Source organism: Panthera tigris, chromosome C2 (genome assembly GCF_018350195.1).
Source record: "Panthera tigris isolate Pti1 chromosome C2, P.tigris_Pti1_mat1.1, whole genome shotgun sequence".
NCBI classification, from domain to species: Eukaryota; Metazoa; Chordata; class Mammalia; order Carnivora; family Felidae; genus Panthera; species Panthera tigris.
This window is the reverse complement of record NC_056668.1, coordinates 147,091,747-147,111,778: the sequence shown is the minus strand read 5'-3', so window position 1 is coordinate 147,111,778 and position 20,032 is coordinate 147,091,747. Positions and strand designations below refer to the sequence as shown.

Here is a 20,032-nt window from a genome sequence, read left to right as displayed (position 1 = left end):
CCCTCCCGCTTCCAGCCTCGTTGCCCCACTTAGCCGGAAATGCGATATCCGTCCAGCGATCAAGAGGAAATCCAACCAGCCTGTCTCACGTCACAGTCCTCGGCGCTTTCCCATCACCACGTCGCCTTGGGTGACAGCTGGGGTTAAAGAGCATGTGGGTAACGACTAACAGCCCGCTTCCTGCTGTCCAAAAAAAAAAGACTGGACCAAGATGTTTATAATCATTTAATGAATGTTCCACACGCACCTTCACTGTGCTACAGGCGAATTTCATGATGACGGAAGCTGATGAACCACCCACCCAAGCAACCACGTGATCTACTACTCACAGTTTCCAAACACCTGGAGATCAACCAGAAAGATTCAGTAGGGAACGGCACGATTACTCGGCCAGAGGCTCCTTAGGGTTCTTACTTTCCTTCTTCCTTCTCCTCCTCCTCCTCCTCCTCCCGCTAAGGACCTTCTCCACGGTCTGGATGCTCAGGATGGGAGAAGGGGGCTGGGAGGGTCCCATCGTACCAGGGCAAAGAGGACTGTGGACCCCACACTCCAGATGCAGTAAGATGACATGGGGGCACAAGCCTGGGGCAGGCCTGCTCAATAAATAAACAATTCCCAGAAGCCGCCACACGGGGCTAGTGGGCCCAGGGCCACTGAGCTGGAGGAGCCACACCCCCACCCAGGCCTGGCCACGGCACGCTCGCTACGTGTTGCACACCAGCACATCTGCAAAGGGTCCCAGGAGGATCTTGTTGAAGATGCAGCGGACCCACACCAAGTAGGTAGTGAAAGGCTTGATGTTCTCGGTGAAGGTGTGGTTCTGCAGGGCCAGGATGTAAGGCACATAGGTGTTCTCGCCCTGCTCCTGGAGCCACACCTCGTACTTCACCTCCCTCACCTTCAGGTACTTGAGGTTCCACGGGATCTGCCAGGACACGGTGAGGCGCGCCTCGGAGGCGCCCTGCACTGACGCCTGGCACCGCGCATCCCGGACCTTGCCTGGGTAGAGGCCGACAGTCCACTTCTGCTTCCGCGGCCCCGGCCGGCCCTTTACCACGCGCCGTATGGTCTGGATGAGGGATGGGACGTCCACCTTGGTGTCCTGGTAGATTCGGAAGAGCCACTCAGGGTTCCGGCAACAGAGATGCCGCGGGACCTCGCGGCTCTGCAGGATACGGGCCTGCTCCGCCCGGTCTAGGTGAGCGATGCCCCCCTGGTCCCAGGGCCGTTCAGGGTGCGTGACTGTGTTCTCTGGCATCATGTTCCGCCAGGCTACGTACTGGAGGTCCATGCCAGGCAGCGTGGCCAGCGTCTTATAGGGCGTATAGTGGTCGGGATTGACAGCATACGGGAAAAGCTCGACCACAGTGGCCCCACGGGGCAGGAAGAGGGCAGTGACCAGCTGGGCCCCGTGCATGCTGACCAGCATGGAGGCGTTGCCGACCAGCCGCACGACATCTGCAAAGGCGTGGTCCTCCAGGGACACCGTCACCGTCTTCATCTGGAACTCCTGGGCCAGTGCCAGCAGCAGCTCTGCCTCGTTCAGGATGAGTCTGTTCTGGGTACGGCTGAAGACCAGAATGTAGTCTTCGCCTAGGGGAGCCCCTGCCCGGCTCACGTTCAGCTTTTCCATCATGAACCGTGCGAACCGCCGGATCTCGTTGCCCGAGACCAGGACGTTAGCCTTCGGGCCCTGGGGCTGGACGAAGCCATACTGGTACCACGTGGTGACCTTGGAGAGACCCACGAAGGCATGGGAGAAGCACAGCAGCCGGCCCAGCGTCTTGAGCTGTGCCCGCAGGAGTGGCTGCTTCGGGCTGAGGAGCTTGTAGAGCTCAAAGTGTGCGCCCTCGCTCCAGCCCTCCATGAAGAAGAGCCGGGCCTCGTGGGCCAGGCCGGGGAACTGCCTCAGGGTGTAGAAGAGAGGCAGCAGGTCGTCGTGGAAGACGTGCATGAGGTTGTCGGGGTTGAACCGGTTGGCGAGGAGCGCCACGTCGGGCACGAACACGGGCTTCGGCATGAAGCGCAGGGCGGCGGCCGGCAGCTCCACGAAGTTGAAGTACTGGGTGTTGTGGTCCTCCACGGTGGACAGGTCGAGCAGGGCCGGCTGGAAGCGCCGGGAGCCCAGGTTGGGCAGCATGACGGACGCGTTGCCGTGGAAGAAGATGAACTCCTCGGCCTCGCTGGAGTAACACAGCCACTCGAAGCGGCAGAGGCGGTCAGTGTGCGTGCGGCCCGTGCACACCATGTGTGTGCCGCCCTCCATCAGGGTCTGCAGCGCCCTGGGGTAGTCGATCCTCAGCGCGGGGCCCGGCTCTGGGGCCTGGCGGCCGAGGGCCAGCTCCTCCTCCAGAGCGGCCGCATGCTCACGCAGCCGCACGTGCTTCCACAGGACCGCTGCCAGCACGGACACCAGGAGGGCGTTGAACACCGCCGACAGGTGCATCCTAATGCCACCACGGGGCCCTAGTGACAGGACAGCCCCCGGGCAGTGCCACGGGCCTGGCGGGCTCGACCCATCTCTGCGGGCACGCGGACGATCGGCAAAAGCCTGCGGGAGACAAGGAAAAGGGAAAGGTGTCGGCACGGTCTGTCTGCGGTCACCTTAGGCTCCTGCGGCGTGTCGGGCACTGTGCCTGCCACAACGCTGGATTCTCTTTTTGTTTTGAGAGCGAGCGTGTATGCGGGCGCCGATCAGGGGAGGGGCAGAGGGGGAGAGAGAGAGTCTTAAGCAGACTCCAAGTTCAGCGTGGAGCCCCACCCGGGGCTGGATCTCACGACCCTGAGGTCATGACCCGAGCCAAAGTCAAGAGGCGGGCGCTTCACCGAACGAGCCACCCGGGCGCCCCGGCACTGGATTCTTGAACCATCTTGCGCGTTCGAAGGTGTGGTAGACTAGACGGCTGTTCCAAATATTCACTGCCTCCCTTCCCCTCTGCCTCCACAGGGGGAGTATACATCCCCGCATCTTGACTTTGGGCTTGACCACATAACTTGCTTTGGCCAATGAAGTGTTAGCAGAGAAAGCATAATCGGAGCCTTGAAAAGAGCGTGTGTGGCTGGCCTCGCCCTCTTTATACCTATGACATTGCCGTGAGGAGAACGTGTTCAGCCTAACCTCCGGTCCCGGGAGTGACACGCGTGTGGAGCAGCGCTGCTCCGGCCAAGCCCAGTGTAGCTCACCTGACCCCCAGGTTTGTGAGTGAACCCAGCCAAGACCATCAGAACCACCGGTCAACGCAGGGACGTCTGAGCTGGGTAAGTGCTTACTGTTGTCCATCACGGAATCCTGCGGCTGTTTATTATGAAGCACCACTGTGGCCACAGCTAACCAGAGGACCTGTGATGAGACGCCACAGGGAAAATCCCGGGTAGGGGCCTGGCATTGCTGGACTTTTCCTTACGTGGGACTGAAGGCCTGTGAGTGTCGCTGCCAGGCTGTACCCCAGGACCCCAGTATGCCCCTTCTTAGGACACACAGCAGGTGCGCCTGCGGGATACGGGGGACCCTCTGCTCTTGTTTAAAGCTCCCGTTTGGAATTCATGCCTTTCAGAGTCCCATGAAAGGACGGGTAGGTTTGTGCCCCCTCCGTGATCCAGTAATAGAACTGTGTCTGCACGTCACCACTGACACCCCGACAGAGAGGCCTGGCTGGGCTACACCACCTGCCCCGTTTTTCTGCGCTCCAGGGAAGGGTGACACTTGCTGTGAAGCCCAGGACGGCTCAGACCGACGGATCTCACGCTCAGGCCTCACAGGGGGAGCACGCATAACACCTGATGCCTACACGGCACTGCGCTGGGGAGGAACGGAGCTGCCCCTTGATTCCCTTGGGGCTAGCTTTGGACTCTTGAGTGTCCTGCAACTTCCCTCTCCCTGCGATCACAAAGATCAACGTGCAGTCCTGCTCAGAAAGAGACAGTGGCTTAGGCTGGGTTCCCTCAGAACTGCAATCAGAGATAAGGGTTGGAGTCAAAATAGTTTGAGAAATTATCCCAAGAAACCTGTGTAGGAGAGTAGGGAATTAAGAGGGACAAGGAGTGAAGCCAACAGAGGGCACATCAATGAGCCCGTCGCTACTCTGCGAAAGCCGGGCTACTCGTCTACCAACTCCTACCCAGCATCAGTTGACGGTCATTCCTGGGGACACTGTCTCTTCCAGCCTACCCTCACCTAAGGGTTGAGCACGCACACATTCGTACGTATGCACGTTATATTCCCCACCAAAACATTTCACAAAGAATTACTCTGACTAGCATAATGTACTCCAGTGTTTCCTTTTCCAGCCCGATATTCTATTCTGTTTCAAAAGGTGGGGAAGGGGGGGGGTGTGGGTGTTCACCTTAATTGATTTTACAACCTAACAGGGTCGGCAATTTGCTGTTTAAAAAATACTGGTCTAGACCACAAATTCTCAAAGCTGGCTGGTTGTCGACATCCCCAGAGGCACTCACTAAAACTGTATATTCCCAGGCACAGATCCTGGAGGTTCTGATTCAGTAACAGGTCTGGAGTATGGCTCAGGCATCTTTTCATTTTCCTGTCTTCTTGCAGATTATTTGAATTACATTTTTATCTATCTATACTGTTTTTGAGTGTATTTCTTGGTACAGATTCTCTAGTGGTTGTTTTAGGCATCATACTATTGACATGCAACTTCGCACAGTCTACTAGTATTGACATTTTACATCTCGACTAAGTAAAGAGACCTTATCTCTGTTGGGCTCTTTTACCCTTCGCCCTTGCAATCATCTTCCAACATTTCCTCTACAGACATTAAAATCCACATCAGACAGTATTACAAATTTGGTTTCAACTGTCAAATGTCATTTTCTCGAGAGGGAAAGGAAAGCCTATTACATTTACACATATTTTTATTCTTTCCATTCTTTCTTTGTCCCAGGTTTTCTTTGGTTATCATTTCTTTTCTTTGGAGAACCTCCCTTCATTGCCATTGTAGGGAAGTTTGCTGGGAACAAATTCTTAGTTTTCCCTCAAGTGACAAAGCCTTGATTTCACCTTCATTCCTAAAGAATATTTTCACTGGGACAGAACTCTGGGGTGACAGTTCTCTCTGCACTCTGGCCTCCACCTTTCTGATGAGAAATCCACTGCACCTAAACTGCCATTCCCCTGGACATAATGCATCCTTCCTCTCATGTGGCTCTGAAGAGTCTGGTTTTCAGAAGCCTGATGATTATCAGGTGTCCTGGTGTGGGTTTCTTTGGGTTTACCCTGTTAGGGCTTCATTCACTCTTGAATCTGTAGGTTTGTATCTCTCACCAAATTTGGGAAATTTTCAGCCATTGTTTCTCTGATACTTTTTCAGCCTCCAGGTACATGAATGTTAAATATTATATATATAATTGTAAATATTTATTATATATATAAATATTGTGTGTGTGTGTGTGTGTGTGTGTGTGTGTGTCTTTTTAGGTCTCTAAGGCTCTCTTCAATTTTTTTCCAGTCTATTTTCTCTCTGTTGTTTAAATTGGATAATTTCATGTTCACTGATTTTTTTTCTTCTGTCACATCCATTCTTCTATTGAGCCATTCCAGTGATTTTTTACATTTTGGTTACTACTCTCTTCGGTTCTCAAATCTCCATTTTGTTCTTTATATGTTTCCTTTCTTTGCTGAGACTTAGCCTGGGCATTTGGGGTATAATGTTACGATACTCTGGAGCTTATATTAAACCTTCTATTTTAGCGGGTTTTTGCAAGAACCATGCTAGTGAGGGAAGGAAAAGCACGGAGTCTCTACCGTTGGATGAGAGGAAACCCACGCTCCCCGTGTGGCCTCCACCAACAGCACCCTGGCAGGGAGAGTGAGAGACACAGCAGCATGGAGTAGGAAATCGCAGCTCCTCAGCTGGCCTCTACTGACACCCAGGGGGTACCTCATCATCACTGGGTGGGGGTCGAAGTCTAGGCTCCAGTGACACCTCAAGGGGACTGTCGTGGTGGGGGGGACATCTTGTCACCTCTGGGTGGTGGTAAAGGTCCAGGTTCTCATCCAGACCCATCGGGGGAGGGTAGGTTGGGGTGCTGAAGGTGGGGGCGGGTACCTGGTTGGTTACCACAAAGCAAGGATGGATGTCTAAGCTGTCCATTCAGCCTTTACTAGAACCAGGAGGGAGGGGAGAAGCAATTTTCCTTGGTGTTTTGCAGGAATAGGGTGTTACTCTCAAAAAGGTTTGTTTTGTTAGGCTGTTCCTTTTCCAGTCCTTTGATGAGAGAGTGAGCGAGCTTTCCTTGGGGCTTTTTCTGGTCGATGCTCACTGGCATTTCTGGGTTGTGGGCTTCTTTGGCACCCAGTCTGGGATACATAGGAGGCAAATAGAAAATCCAAGGAACTCAGTACTGTGTTCTTCTCTCTACCTTTCAGTCTTCTGATGTTTTATACACAATGTCCTGTATTTTTAGCTGTATTAGTGGATGGGTAGGGATAAATGTGTCTACTCTGTTTTGACCAGCACCCAAAGTCTCATTGGTATCTGCTTTTTCACTAAGCTCCCAGGTGATTCTGGGGGGTACAACCACATTTGAGAAACACCAAGTGGCTCTTAACCAAAGAACTAGGCCATGAATCCTAAGAGCCCCCAAAGTCTTAACGTATTCCAGCATCAGTTCAAAACTGTAAGTCCAAAGTCTCATCACCATGGGATATGGTGAACTAGGGCTTCCTGGAGCCTTGAGTACCTAGTGGTTTGCAGACCCTCATCCTTGGGGGCCGAGGGTGGTCGTAGGCAACAAGGACATGAGGCCAGGGTCGTGGGCCCCCACTTACCTCCACACAAAAACCAAGCACCTTTAATTTCATATATTTAGAGGTACTCTAGTGGGCTGAATAATGTCTAAATTCAGGTCTACCCAGAACCTCAGAATGTGATGTTATTTGGAAAACGGGTCTTTACACCCACAATTATTTAAGCATCTTGAGATGAGATCATAATGGATTAGGTTGGGCCCTAAATCTAATGAAAGTGTCCCTAGTGACAGAAAACACAGAGGAATGGAGCAGGCAGCCACGTAAAAACAAAGACAAGAGACTGGAATCATGTAGCTATAAATCAAAGACCACCCAGGACTACCAGGAGCCACCAGAAGCCAAAAAGGGGAAGGGTTCTCTCCTTGCGCTTTTTTTTTTTAATGTTTATTTATTTTTGAGAAAGAGAGAGACAGAGTGCGAGCAGGGGAGGAGCAGAGAGAGAAGGAGACACAGAATCTGAAGCAGGGCCCAGGCTCTGAGCGCTTAGCACGGAGCCCCACACAGGGCTCGAACCCACAAACTGGGAGACCATGACCTAAGCCATAGCTAGACAATCGACTGAGTCACCCAAGTGCCCCTACCTCCTCGAGCTTTCAGAGGGAACACGGTCCTGTCAATACCTTCATTTTAGGCTGTTGGCCTCCAGAACTGTGGGAGAATAAATTTCTGTCATTGTAAGCCAAGTTTCTGGTAAATTTGTTACAGCAGCACTTGGAAACTCATATGAGTACCACAAAAATTTATTTAAAAAACGGAGTTCTGGGGGGCCTGGGTGGCTCAGTTCGTTAACGTCCGACTCTTGATCTCCGCTCAGGTCATGACCTCATGTTCCAGGAGATCGAGCCCTGCGTTGGGCTCTGCGCTGGCAACACGGAGCCTGCTTGGGATTCTCTGTCTCCCTCTCTCTCTGCCCCTCTCCAACTCATGCACGTGCTATCTCAAAATAAATAAATACACTTAAAAAAAATAATAAAACCAGGGCTCTTTGTTCTTAGGAAGGCATTACACTGTTATTATTAATTTTTTTAAGTTTACTTTGGAAGAGACAGAGAGGCGTGAGTCGGAGAGGGCAGACGGGACAGAGACAGAATCCCAAGCAGGCTCCACACTGCCAGCACAGAGCCTGATGAGGGGCTTGAACCCACAAAGCCGTGAGATCATGCCCTGAGCTGAAACCAAGAGGTGGACGCCGAACCGACTGAGCCACCCAGGCGCCCCAGGAATTCCACCGTCGTTCAGGTGAACTACTGAGCGAGTCCTCCTCACCTTAGAGAGGTGCCCCGAATCGTCCAGCAACTCTGCGACACGGCAGGATTAAAAATGGAGGCGTCCTAAACTCCTGGCGAGTGCTGCCTCCTGAAGGCTGGGGAGAGCGGCAGGTCACGTGCAGGCCTGGCCACGCAGCTTCTGAGTTCAGGGTCCAGCGAAGGCAGGTGGCTCCCCGCACAGCCCAGTCCGTCCACTGCTCCACCCAGCTGCCACCCGCTAGGGCCAGGCCAGGTCCGATGTGGGTGAGCCGCTCTTCACCCCCTTGAGCACGGCTCTGCTAGGGAGGACAGGCCCGTTCCATCCCTTGCAGCCTCCCTCCCCCTGCCTGAGCAAAGTCCTCTGGAGTTCTCACCTTGCCAGAGCAGCCACACCTTCTGCTAACCCTCCCCGACAGGGCGGCAGGGAAGGTGCGGGGGACAGGTAGCACACCTCGGTCTCAGGGCACCGACCGCACCAAGAAGTCTGACCAATTGGTCTGCTCTGTTGGAGACCCCTGATCTCAGGAACTATCACATCACACCCTACACCAACCTGGCTCTGAGTTCCTGCCGCATTACCGGTGGTCGGTGGCTCCCAGAGGAGGATGTGTGCTGTCCAGGCAAGTTTAAGGCTAAAAAGCCAGACAGACTCGGGGTCAAACCCCAGCTCCGTGACTTTATGGCACCGCCTTTCTGAAGTCACGTTCCCCGTCAGCAAGAGCGAGAGCCCAGCACCCACCTCACAGGGTTGTGGAGAAGGTCAGAAATGGTGTATTCGTTGAACCTCATGAATACTGATAGCTGACTGCTTGTCACGTACAAAAACAGCAATTTCACGCAATTAGGGTCAACCTAATAAGTGTCTAGCAGAGGGGAAAAGGGAAAAAATTGAGGCACCAGATGGTTAATAAAGGGCCACAGGGATGCACAATGAAGTTTGGCATTTTAAAACATTTTGGACACACTTGGCTGCCTTCATCTGACTCGAAGCAAAAGATGATTGGTGCTGAGGCGGGAACTGTCACTTTTCATTACAGTCATTTGAAACAAAGGATTTTAAATCTAAGAGGATTCCTCCCACAGATGGGGACTGAGATAGGACATGCTGTCCTCTGTTGGCATCTTGGGCCAGAGTCCGTCACCAGCTCTCTACTTGGGCTTCCAAGTCTAGTGCATTAATAAAGGACAGAGGGGGCACTATTTCCACCCAGGATCCATGCTCCTTTCCTCTTCCTACTAAAACCCCAGGTTTGTTCAGAAAGCCACCCCTCCCCCTGATACCCAGGAGGTGCAGAGCAAGCCAAGACCTACCTCCCACCTCCAGAGGGCGGGTCAGCAGAGAACAAGCCTCTGGGGCCAGTTACTGGCCCGGCATAGCATGCTACCTGAGTAGAACCAAGTAGAACGGAGGGAAGGAGTCACATCCCACGTTCCCACCCACTGGACACAAAAGAAGGTGCTGTCCCATGGCCGCTGCCTGCCATCTGCTGACCAGCCTGAGAACAAGGATGGCATGATGGAGGAGAGACAGGAAGGACCCTAGTGACATCTCAGAGCCCTATAACTTGGACTTCCTGCTGTGAACTTTCCTCATTATGGAAGCTGGTTTGGGTTGGGGTTTTGGTTCCTCTAAACTAAGAATAATTCAACTTTGTTGTTGTGCACGTTGTGTGGAGCAAACACATGGGGGTCTGACCTGTGCCTTCTGTTTCTGAGCTGTGCTCTAACCTAGTGGGGCTATTTGGTATCAGTTTCCCCATGACCCTTCTAACTCGGGAAAACAAAGCCCTCCAAGAAACTCTTGTATTAGAAATTAGAAACTATGGGGCACCTGGGTGGCTCAGTCGGTTAAACATCTGACTTTGGCTCAGGTCATGGTCCTGCAGTTTGTGAGTCTGAGCCCCACGTTAGTCTCTGTGCTGCCAGCTCAGAGCCTGGAACGTGCCTTGGATTCTGTGTCTCCCTCTCTCTCTGCCTCTCTCTGCCTCTCTCTCTCTCTCAAAAATGAGTAAACATTAAAAACTTTTTTCTAAAAAAGAAAAATCAGCGAAGGCCAGAATGTCAATGGCCTTGGTGCTAGGTCAAGAAATCTGAACTCTACCCTATAGGCAATGGGGAGCTACTGTAAGTCTTTGAGCAGAGTAGCCCAGAGATGGGGGAGAACAGAGGTAGAAAACCCAATGACAAGTTCCCAGCCTCAGTGTCCCTCCACTCAGTGTGGGAGAGGCAAGCCTAGGAGTTAGAATGGGGTGCCTGGAGGGGGAGCTTGGCATGAACGGAGTACAAAGAGCGTGTTCCTTATGGCAGTTCAAGTCCCGAAGTCTGCAGATGACTACCTTTAAGCAACTTCCTGTGGATTTGAACCCTGTGGATTTAAAGCTACTCCCTTAACAAAGCTCCCACTCATTCAATCCCATCGGGCCTTCTTGGTCTGTAAGGAAGAAGGCAAAGTCACAGCTATCCTGAGAGCCCACAGACTTCATGTCCTTCATGCAGGCCTTCAAGGCTTTTGTGGAACAAAGGCAGAGAACTTCTGGTCCAGCCCCAGAGTGACGGAGAGGACACAAGCCGCTGCCTTCTTAGCTGGGTTTTGCCTGTGCTCCGGTCAGCCCTGCTAATCTCCAGGAGAGGATCTCTGCAAGCCCAGAACCCTGCGGCCAAGAAATCTGCTTAAACGTCAATGTTTCCCTGTCTTTTCACACTTAAGTACCCGCCAATAAAGAAGAGAAACTCTTTAATGCTCCGTACTCGACTGTAAAGTCCAGTATCCCCTTCTTCCAAGAATCCCCTATTCGTAATGATTCTCTTTACAGTGTCTACCCCCAAGATTGAAGGGTTTCATCAACCTTTACCTCCTGAAGTTGGTATTTTATATCTGCATCTGCATATATAAAATCATACTGCTGCAGGGGCGCCTGGGTGGCTCAGTCGGTTGGCCGTCCGACTTCAGCTCAGGTCACGATCTCGCGGTCCGTGAGTTCGAACCCCGCGTCGGGCTCTGGGCTGATGGCTCGGAGCCTGGAGCCTGCTTCCGATTCTGTGTCTCCCTCTCTCTCTGCCCCTCCCCCGTTCATGCTCTGTCTCTCTCTGTCTCAAAAATAAATAAAACGTTTAAAAAAAATTTTTTTTTTTAAAAAATCATACTGCTGCATATACTTTTTCAAAAACATGTGCCCCCTCCTGGAAATTCCCTACCCAGCCCCACCAGCTAAGAACTACTTTGCTATTAGGCTGAATCACATTAAGTTGCTGGTACTTGACCAATTCTGACCAGTGTCCCCTGGTTCTTCTGTGGGAACCAAGTATCCTAACCACATGGACAGTGTCCATACCACTGGACGGACAGTTCCGAGGCTGCTCAGAAGAGAAAACCTGTGTCCTCACGTGCCCATAGCAGGAGTTCTGACATCTCTCTAGGGGGTAAGAAGAGAAAAAAAGGACACAGAAAGAGCCAGGAGGAGGGAGAGATAATTCATCCATAATGTCAGAAGAGGGAAAGAACTGAGAAAGTAAAGGAAGGGACAAAAAAGGGCTTAAGAAGGGAATGCAGAGGCCGATGAGCAGGGTGTCTCACTGGGGAGCTGGAGAGGTGGCCCTGAGGGCCTCAGCTCAGATCTGGGTCAGGGAACTGGAGAGGGACTCAGGCTGGCACAACAGGAGGGATGTGAGCCGGAGAACAGCTGCGGGTGGGGGTGGGGCGGCAGGAGTGCACTCACACACAGGCAGCTCCTAGTTCTGACCAGCGGGAGAGCCTGGGAGCAGTGACGGCACAGCTGGCACTCAGGTGGCACTCAGGTATTGATTCCTAGTATCATCCTCTACTAAGGAACCAGGGCTGTGTGAAAAATAACTGCGTCCAGGGCTGGGGCAGGGAAAGTACGAGATGAGCTTGGAATATCTCGTAGTGCCAGAATGTAAGGAAGTTCTCAAAAAATGATGAGGACATATCAAAAAGGCACAAGGAGGCCCCAGCGGCTAGATCTGGGACCATGTAACAAAAAGCAATAGGTATTGCCTGGGTGGCACCTGGGTGGCTCAGTCGGTTAAGCGTCCGACTACGGCTCAGGTCACGATCTCGCGGTCTGTGAGTCCCAGCCCTGCATCGGGCTCTGTGCTGACGGCTCAGAGCCTGGAGCCTGCTTTGGATTCTGTGTCGCCCTCTCTCTCTGCCCCTCCCCCACTCATGCTCTGTCTCTCTACATATATCAAAAATAAACATTAAAAAAAAATTTTTTAAAGCAATAGGAATGGATTAGAGCCCAGAGAACACAATAAGTGTGCAAGAGTCAATACTGATACGAATACACAATTGAGTAAATAAATAAGGACAAAGGAACAGATCTTTCTTACAGTAGAATTCCAATTAGTCAACGTAGAAGCAGTGACGGAAACAGAAAATCACCATTTGGCTAACATCACAGTAATAATGGTTCCAGGCAAGATCCACTGCCGGACTGCTAAAATTAGTGCGTGGAAATATGACGAGAACTGGATATTTGCATAGTCTCAAACTGTCTCCCTGTGAGATACATATCTATTACGAAGGCAAAAATAGAACTTTTACGGCACAGGAGCCTGGCAGACAGCCCCTGAAACAAATAATCAACGTTACCATCACCAGTAATAACTTACTGACCTCATGTACCCCTTGACAATGATGCACTGAGAAGGGCACCTCACTTCTGTCATCTTCTTACCCAAACACGCGACCTCGATCTATAGTTCTAAATAGGGAAATTTGGTCTAGCTCCACTGTTAGCTCTGAATATAGCGTATAGAGAAGTTAATAGAGAAAACATTAAACCCAAATTGAAGGACATTCTACAAAATACCTGACCAGGACTCGTCAAGAGTGAAGGTCACAAAAGACCAGGAATGACTGAGAAGCTGTCCCAGATTGAAGGAGACTAAGGAGACACGCCATTTTTTTAAATTGTTTTAAAATTATTATTTTTAAATTTAAATCCAAGTTAGTTAACATATAGTATAATGATGATTTCAGGAATAGAATTTAGTGACTCATCACTTACATATAACACCCAGTGCTCATCGACATGACAATTAAACACAAGGTAGGATCTTGCACCAGAAAAAGGACATTAGTGGGAAAACTGGCAGAATTTGAATAAGGTCTGTAGTTTAGGTAATGGTGCTATGTTAATTTCCTGGTTTTGATCATTGCACTGTGGTTATGTAAGATTTAACATCAGAGGAAGCTGAGTGAAGCATCTTCTGTAACTTTTCTGTAAGTCTAAAATTACTTAAAAAGTCATAAAAAGTTAGAAAACTTAGGAAACAAGAGAACATTAGTGTTTATAGGTAAAATGACATGTATGTGGTTTGTTCTGAAATACTCCAGCTAAAAAAGCACGGAGGCAGATGGACCAAGGCGGTAGCAAATTGATAATTGTGAAAGATGGTGATGACGGCCTTTCTGTGGTCCTCTTTTGTGTCTGACGTTTTCCGTAATAAAAAGTCAAAAAGTTAACAATAAAGAATCAAATAAATCCCTGCTGCAAATGACAGAATTCTAAGGAGTGGATAAGTAATAAGTGAATATTTAGAAAATATAAGATAAACAGAGCCCTCCCTGGAGAGATGGGAGGCAGATGCACGGGGCAGGCGCTGATGCGGGTTTTGTTCTGATCACAGACGGGAACTTGTCCAACAGCAGCTAAGGCTGCAGCGGACGCACCCAGGGAACGTCAGGGAGTAAGAGCTGCAGGGACACAAGGAAAGACCAACCTCTAACCTGCACGGGCACCTCTCTAGGTGGGTGTGTGCCACCTGCCCCTCTGCTAGGCCTTCCTGTGGCGAATCGAGAGCTTGGCAGCAGGCAGGTGGGGAGTGAGGTAGGGTCACAAGAGGAAGGAGGCCGGGGCTCTCCTCTGGACCTGTGCGAGCAGTAGCCAATCCCAGGGAGGCCCTGAGCTCAGAACTGGGATCAAGCTTATGGGAACTGGAAACATGGGGTTCAGGACGTGGTGAGGCAACCAGGCAGAGGCCAGCCTTTGAGCCTGGGGAGGAGAGAGGACTATGTCTAGGTAGATGCTAAGTGACCACCCCCTTCCCTGCCGGGCCAGAAGGATGCTGACAGAAGACAGGACAAATACAGACTGGACCACGGGGCCCTTCAGGCTCGCAAGTGGCCTTCCAAGGAGGAAAATGGGAAGGAAGGTTTGCTGGGGATGGGCAGAGCATTTCGCTAGAAATCGTGCGGTGGTTAAAGCACGGGGCCCAGAGGCCAGACTGCGTGGGTTTCTAACTTGACCATGTTCAGGCCAGGCAGCCTGCACCAACATCTGATGAGAAGAGTTGCATAAATACCCCACTCCTGTGGAACTGCTGAATCACTATATTGTATACCTGAAACTAATACAACATGGTATGTGAACTATACTGGAATTAAAATACGAATGAAGGAAGGAAGGAAGGAAGGAAGGAAGGAAGGAAGGAGAGAAAGAAAAGAAAGAAAGAAAGAAAGAAAGAAAGAAAGAAAGAAAGAAAAGAAAGAAAGAAAGAAAGAAAGAAAGAAAGAAAGAAAGAAAGAAAGAAGGAAGGAAGGAAGGAAGGAAGGAAAGAGAAAGAAAGAAAACCCCATCCTCCCCAGGTAGGAGAGTTCGGAGGCACGTTCTACACCGGCACCAGAGTTCCCTGACAGATTATGCGTTGCCCACACCATAATCGGCCTGAGGCATGCCCTTTTCCCTTCCCGGTCTCAGTTCTTCACGCCCTTATTCATGTTTATTGGGATGCAGTTCAAATAATCTACTTCTCCTTGAATCTTTGTCTCAGGATCTGCTTCTGGGGGAACATTAACTAACCCAGTTACTACTGTATGTTGCCACTGTGAAGACAGATGACAAGCCACCCTTGCGTTTTCACCTGCTGTGAAGTAGCCAAAGTGCAGTAGGAAAAAACCAACAAGCACTTGGCCAGTCAACGGTTATTGTAAAGTATCTTTCAGACTGTTTCCCACACTCCCTCTGTGTCCCCTTTCCCCGGATCCCCCAAATGCACTGCAGCAGCCCGCATAAGCCAGAAGAACTCAAGGATCGGGCAAAATGCTCAGAAGGGTTTTCAAAAGATAACAGTGGAGGCTCAGAGCACGTCAATCAGACCCCTAGCACTAAACAACATAAAAGAGGCCTTTCTCCATCACCATTTCAAAATGTTTCTGGATGAAAAAAACTCCAGGAGGAAATTCAAAATGGTGGAGAATAACTGGGCCAAGTTTGCTTACCAGAAAACGGAGCCGGTGATGTCCCCTTTCTCCAGGCCAGTTTTCAGTGCTCCTGGAGAGGGCACTCGTCTCAGTGACAATAAAGCAGTGGTAGGGAGACCGGGACGGTGAGGGAGAACTCAGGTCACCCTCCTTGGCGCTGGGGACTAAGAAAGACACTCAGCCAAGCTGCTGCCTTCTGCAGGACTGCGGCTCACCAGACGGGCGGACAGGGCGTACTGTGTCCGGTCCTGATGTCTGACCCACTGTTTAGTGCCACTCTGTGCCCCAAGAGCCTACTCAGAATGATGGTGATCAGGGATGAGAACTCCTTCAGACTGAAGGCCTCCATGCCCGACTCTGTCACCTGGCTCTGCTGAAATGGGTGGAGGGGCCAGAATCCCAGCATCACAAGGTACTTGCAGTGACAGGACGCTCCCTCACACGCCGAAGCAGTCCATCCTTCTTTGTACTTACTCTCCTGAGACCTCAAAGCTCAAAGACAGAGCTGGAATTCACCCCTCCTTCACCTGCTGTCTCTAATCCTCTCTCTCCGAGTGAACCCGCTTCTGAGCAGGGGGCAGCCTCCACCTCGTCTGCAGTCAGATGTGGAAAGCACCACACACCTACTGGTTCCCGCTGTCCCAGTGCCGTACGGCGTCCCTTACATGCATGCACGACCCCACTGATTCTTTCCTTACCACCATGCGGCATGATGGTTCACTCTGTCCCCATTTTTTCTTTCCAGAAACAGTCTCGGTGGCAGGGCCACTGGTCAGGACCTGTCCACAGGTCAGGACTTGACTCCACACATTTCCACCTGGACTACCTCTCAGAGATGAGGGCTGCCCCGGAGGGGTCTTGTCATGAGGCTCCTTGGACAAGGAAGAGGAAAGACAGTAGCCCTCAGAGGCACGGGTCACCCAGGATAATATATTTTGTCTCCTCCTAGTGCCCCCTGAAAAATGTCCTGTCCATCTAGGATCTGTGGGTGGGTATGAAGGTCCGGTGATCTGTGAAGGGCCAAGGAAACCACCCCCGTCTGAGCAGAGCCTCCAATGGGATGGGATCTGGGGAGGCCGGAGGGTCTCTGACATGGGCCATTCCACACGGAGAATAAGAAAAGAAAAATACACCCTTTTCCTGCTTGGGCAAGGCTATGACAGACGCCCTAACAGAGGCCTCCAGCCTGGCCCTTGCTCCAGGCCTGCCTTGCCTTCAGGGGTTCCCAGAGCCTCTACGTACAGCATCCCATTTGGTGCTCCCCCCAACCCTATGAAGCATCATTATTCCCAATTCTCTGGTGAGGAACCTGAGGTCAATGAGGTTCAACGACTTGCCCAAGGCCACGCAAGTGTGAAGTCTAGATATTAACCTAGCGTCCTCTGACTCTAAAGACTGTGCTCAAAACCATCGAGACACAGAAGACCTGGTTTTAACTGAAGTAGGGCAGGGGATGAAGAAGAAAAAGAAACACGCCATTCAAAGGACTCAAATCAGGGAGGGGCGAGCCCAATTAAAGGCCCACACATCCCACCCTGCTCCAAGGCCACACTCCAGCCTGGGCTGGCTGGGTGGGGTTGGTGGCTAAAGGACTCTGTCAGAGAGTACTCGCCCTCTCTGCTCTGCCTCCCCGGGATGCCGCTTCTCCCCTTGGGCAGCTTCCTCTCACGGTCATGACATGGCCACCACCCTCAAATGAAGCAACACGCTTCCCTGGTTTATATCCAGCTACAGGCAGAAAGTTCTCCCTCCCCAAGGAATAACTTGTTCACTCAGCCAGCTGATATGGTTAACTCCCACCCAGCCACCTCCTGGACCAATGACGGCTGAGGAGCTGAGAGCCCTCGGTGCCGCAGCAGGGAGGAGGCCAGGGGAACGAACGCTGGTGGGTGATGGTGGGTGACGAGATGTGTTGCAACTCTTAAAGGAGACGGGCTTCACGGGGCACCCAACGACCTTGGGCCTCGTTTGCTCGTTCTTCCTTTAGAAAGAGGAGAAAATACAACTTGGAAAAACCACCTCTCCCCACTACTCATCTCACCCACACCCTAAGTGAAGATAACGCGGCTTCTCCATCACTTCGGGACCACACGCCAGATGCCCTACGGTGCACTTCCTGTCCCAACACACTAACTACCGAGGATATAACCTGCACTTAAAACCGATCCCCAGATTACTGCCAACCATCAAACATAAACCCACTCTGACCTCGAAACGTATGATCAAGTCCACGCAAAACAAAAATCCGCTGCCCGTGCAAAACGGGCACCACATCTCATCTTTTTACTTTGCAGAATTTAAACAGTAACTCAACTTCAGCAAATTTCTCTTTAAACCCTTCTTCCTACAAGAGGAGATCTATAATATTTCTGCCCCAGATTCTCCAAGGCCTGTCTGCCGACTGAGGGGATACAACTCTTCCACACGAGGCACAGAGTTGCCGGAAAAGGAGGGCCGAGTCCCTGCTGCTTTCCCCAGTGAAGTCCTGTCAGAGGCAGATTAAGAGCCGTCCTGGCTGGGGGAAAGCCAAACAAAAGGACCGACCCGAACCTTGATTCTACTCCTCAAAAGAATGACCACGGTGGCACCTTCTCTGCTTGTGGGGCTGGAAGGCTGATTACAAACCTGTGTTCTTTGGAAATAAACTCATTCCATGGAAAACGCAGTCCTGATTGGACCCTTAAGGTGTTGCACCAACAGCTTGGATCAGGTTTTCAGCCTGCCTGCTCCGGGCATGAAGGCCTCAAGGAGGGGAGGGGTCTGTTAACTTGAATGGACCAGACCACACTAGTTTCAAGTTACCTGTCAATCACTTTGTCCCAGACAAAGCCTGTTCTGGTGCCGTGGACCCCAGAGGTGAGGGGCAGGAGCAGAAAGCAGGGAAGGATACACATGCTCACACAGCACAAGGCTTTGGGGCTTGCAGCACATGGAAAGAGCCCTCATCCACAGCTTCCATCTTCCAGAAAGGAGGCAAGCTGGGGACACACCCCCAAAGGGAACGCCTCCTGAAAACATCTGCCGAGGCCTGGATCTCTGGCCCATGGTGGAGAGCTGTGCCCTGGAGTCATTCCTGACAAAGGGTCTTAGAATGACCCTTCACTCTCTTAAAAATAGGCTTGGGGGGCACCTGGCTGGTAGGTCATGATCTCACAGTTCGTGGGTTTGAGCCCTGCATCGAGCTCTGTGCTGACAGCTCAGAGCCTGGAGCCTGCTTCGGATTCTGTGTCTTCCTGTCTCTCTGCCCCTTCTTCCCTCCCTCACTCTCTCTCTCAAAAATAAATAAACATTAAAAAAAAGATTTTTTTTAATAGGCTTTGGGGACACCTGGATGGCTCCGTTGGTTGAGTGTCTGACTCTTGATTTTGGCTCAGGTCATGATCTCACGGTTGTTATGACTGAGCCCCAAGTCAGGATTGGAGCCTATTTAGGATTCTCTCTCTCCCTCTTCCTCTGTCCCTCCCCGGCTCTCATGCCTGTGCTCTCGCGCGCTCTCGCTCTCTCTCTCAAAAAAAAAAAAAAAAGGCTTTGGTTAGATATAGACAGGCATGACGTGGAACTTATTTAATGACCAATATGGCACAGTCACCGACCAAGCAAAATGGACGCCCACCATGGCACCTCCCTGGTACAGGTGCCACAGCAAGCCCTTCTTAGCTTCTGGCTGACTCTACCTAAGTATCAGGAAGGTGGGTGGGAGATGACCTATGTTTATCTATTCAGTCCTTATGAATATCTATTCATGAGCCTGAGTCCAAAGACTTAAGACGACATGAAGAGCATGGGAGAGTGAGGCTTTGCATCAACCCAAAAGAGAGTAAAGAATGTGCAAGAGATACAAAAATGGAAAAAACAAAAACAAAAACACCTCTATCCTCAAGGTTCTCTCTGTGGCAGAGGGGACAAGAGGCTGTTAAAACCTGACGTGATGCAGCTGTCACAGAGGAAGGGAATGTGTGCTTTGGAACACTACTGGAGGGGGCACCTTCACCACCCGGGGAGAGGAGGGACCATCACCACAGGATGCTGTCCTCCTGTCCCAGGAATGTCAGGGAAGCGTTCTGTACACACCACAGGCTTTCCCGGTTCAGTGGGACCGACCCAACTCCTCACGTGATCACCCCCTGGGTCATCCTGATAGCGGTCAACTAGCCTTGCTTAAAAATCCCTGCCGTTCACCAGTCTTGCCCAAAGGGCTCCTGAGAGGAAGAGCACCGTCAGGTGGGTAACAAAAGAATCTGCTTAGGAAGGTGCAAAACCCTGGCAGATCTCCCACATCACGTAAGTGCATCCAATCTGGGCTAAGTGCAGGCATCGGGACACACAAGACTGCAGTGGAGATTTAAATTCCCCTCCCTAGCGGTGGTGGCCACGAATTCTTCACAGGCCACACAGCTCATACTTACCTTCCTTTAGATCCTAGGTGTGAGCTGGTTTTATGATCTTGGCAGACTAACGCCTCAAGCCTCAATTTCCTCAACTGTAAAATGGGAATAATAACCTCCTTAGGGTGCTGGGAGAACTAAACGAGCTAATGCACATAAAGTACCTACATAGGCCTCAAAACACATTAGCTGTCAGAACTGTAATTCATTAGGGTTCCTCAAATTAACAATGAATGAAACACAGGTACTAAACCAGCCATACAACCCCAAACCACTCCTAAAGGGACTGAACCCCCAATGGCTTTGGTGGCACATTCACAGTCCCTCCCAGGTTCCCCCCGTCTTCCTAATGACTTGTTTCCCTTCTCCTGTGAAGAGGGCCCCCGAGCAGCCAGGTCTCAGC

At 51.2% G+C, this 20,032-nt stretch overlaps 1 protein-coding gene across 3 annotated transcripts in view; it reads right to left on the bottom strand.

Annotated features, from left to right (window-relative positions):
* Nucleotides 1–212: 212 nt before the first annotated feature.
* POMGNT2 (protein O-linked mannose N-acetylglucosaminyltransferase 2 (beta 1,4-)) overlaps nucleotides 213–20,032 on the bottom strand; it is a 35,305-nt gene continuing 15,485 nt past the window's right edge. For 2 of the 3 annotated variants that reach the window (XM_042956209.1, XM_042956208.1), the window contains exon 2: nucleotides 213–2,551. In XM_042956209.1, the coding sequence (XP_042812143.1) occupies nucleotides 704–2,446 (1,743 nt within the window). In that variant the 5' untranslated portion in view covers nucleotides 2,447–2,551 and the 3' untranslated portion in view covers nucleotides 213–703. Of the gene's footprint in view, nucleotides 2,552–7,353; nucleotides 7,436–20,032 lie in introns of those variants that run through there. The other variant, XM_042956207.1, reaches the window with a different exon arrangement.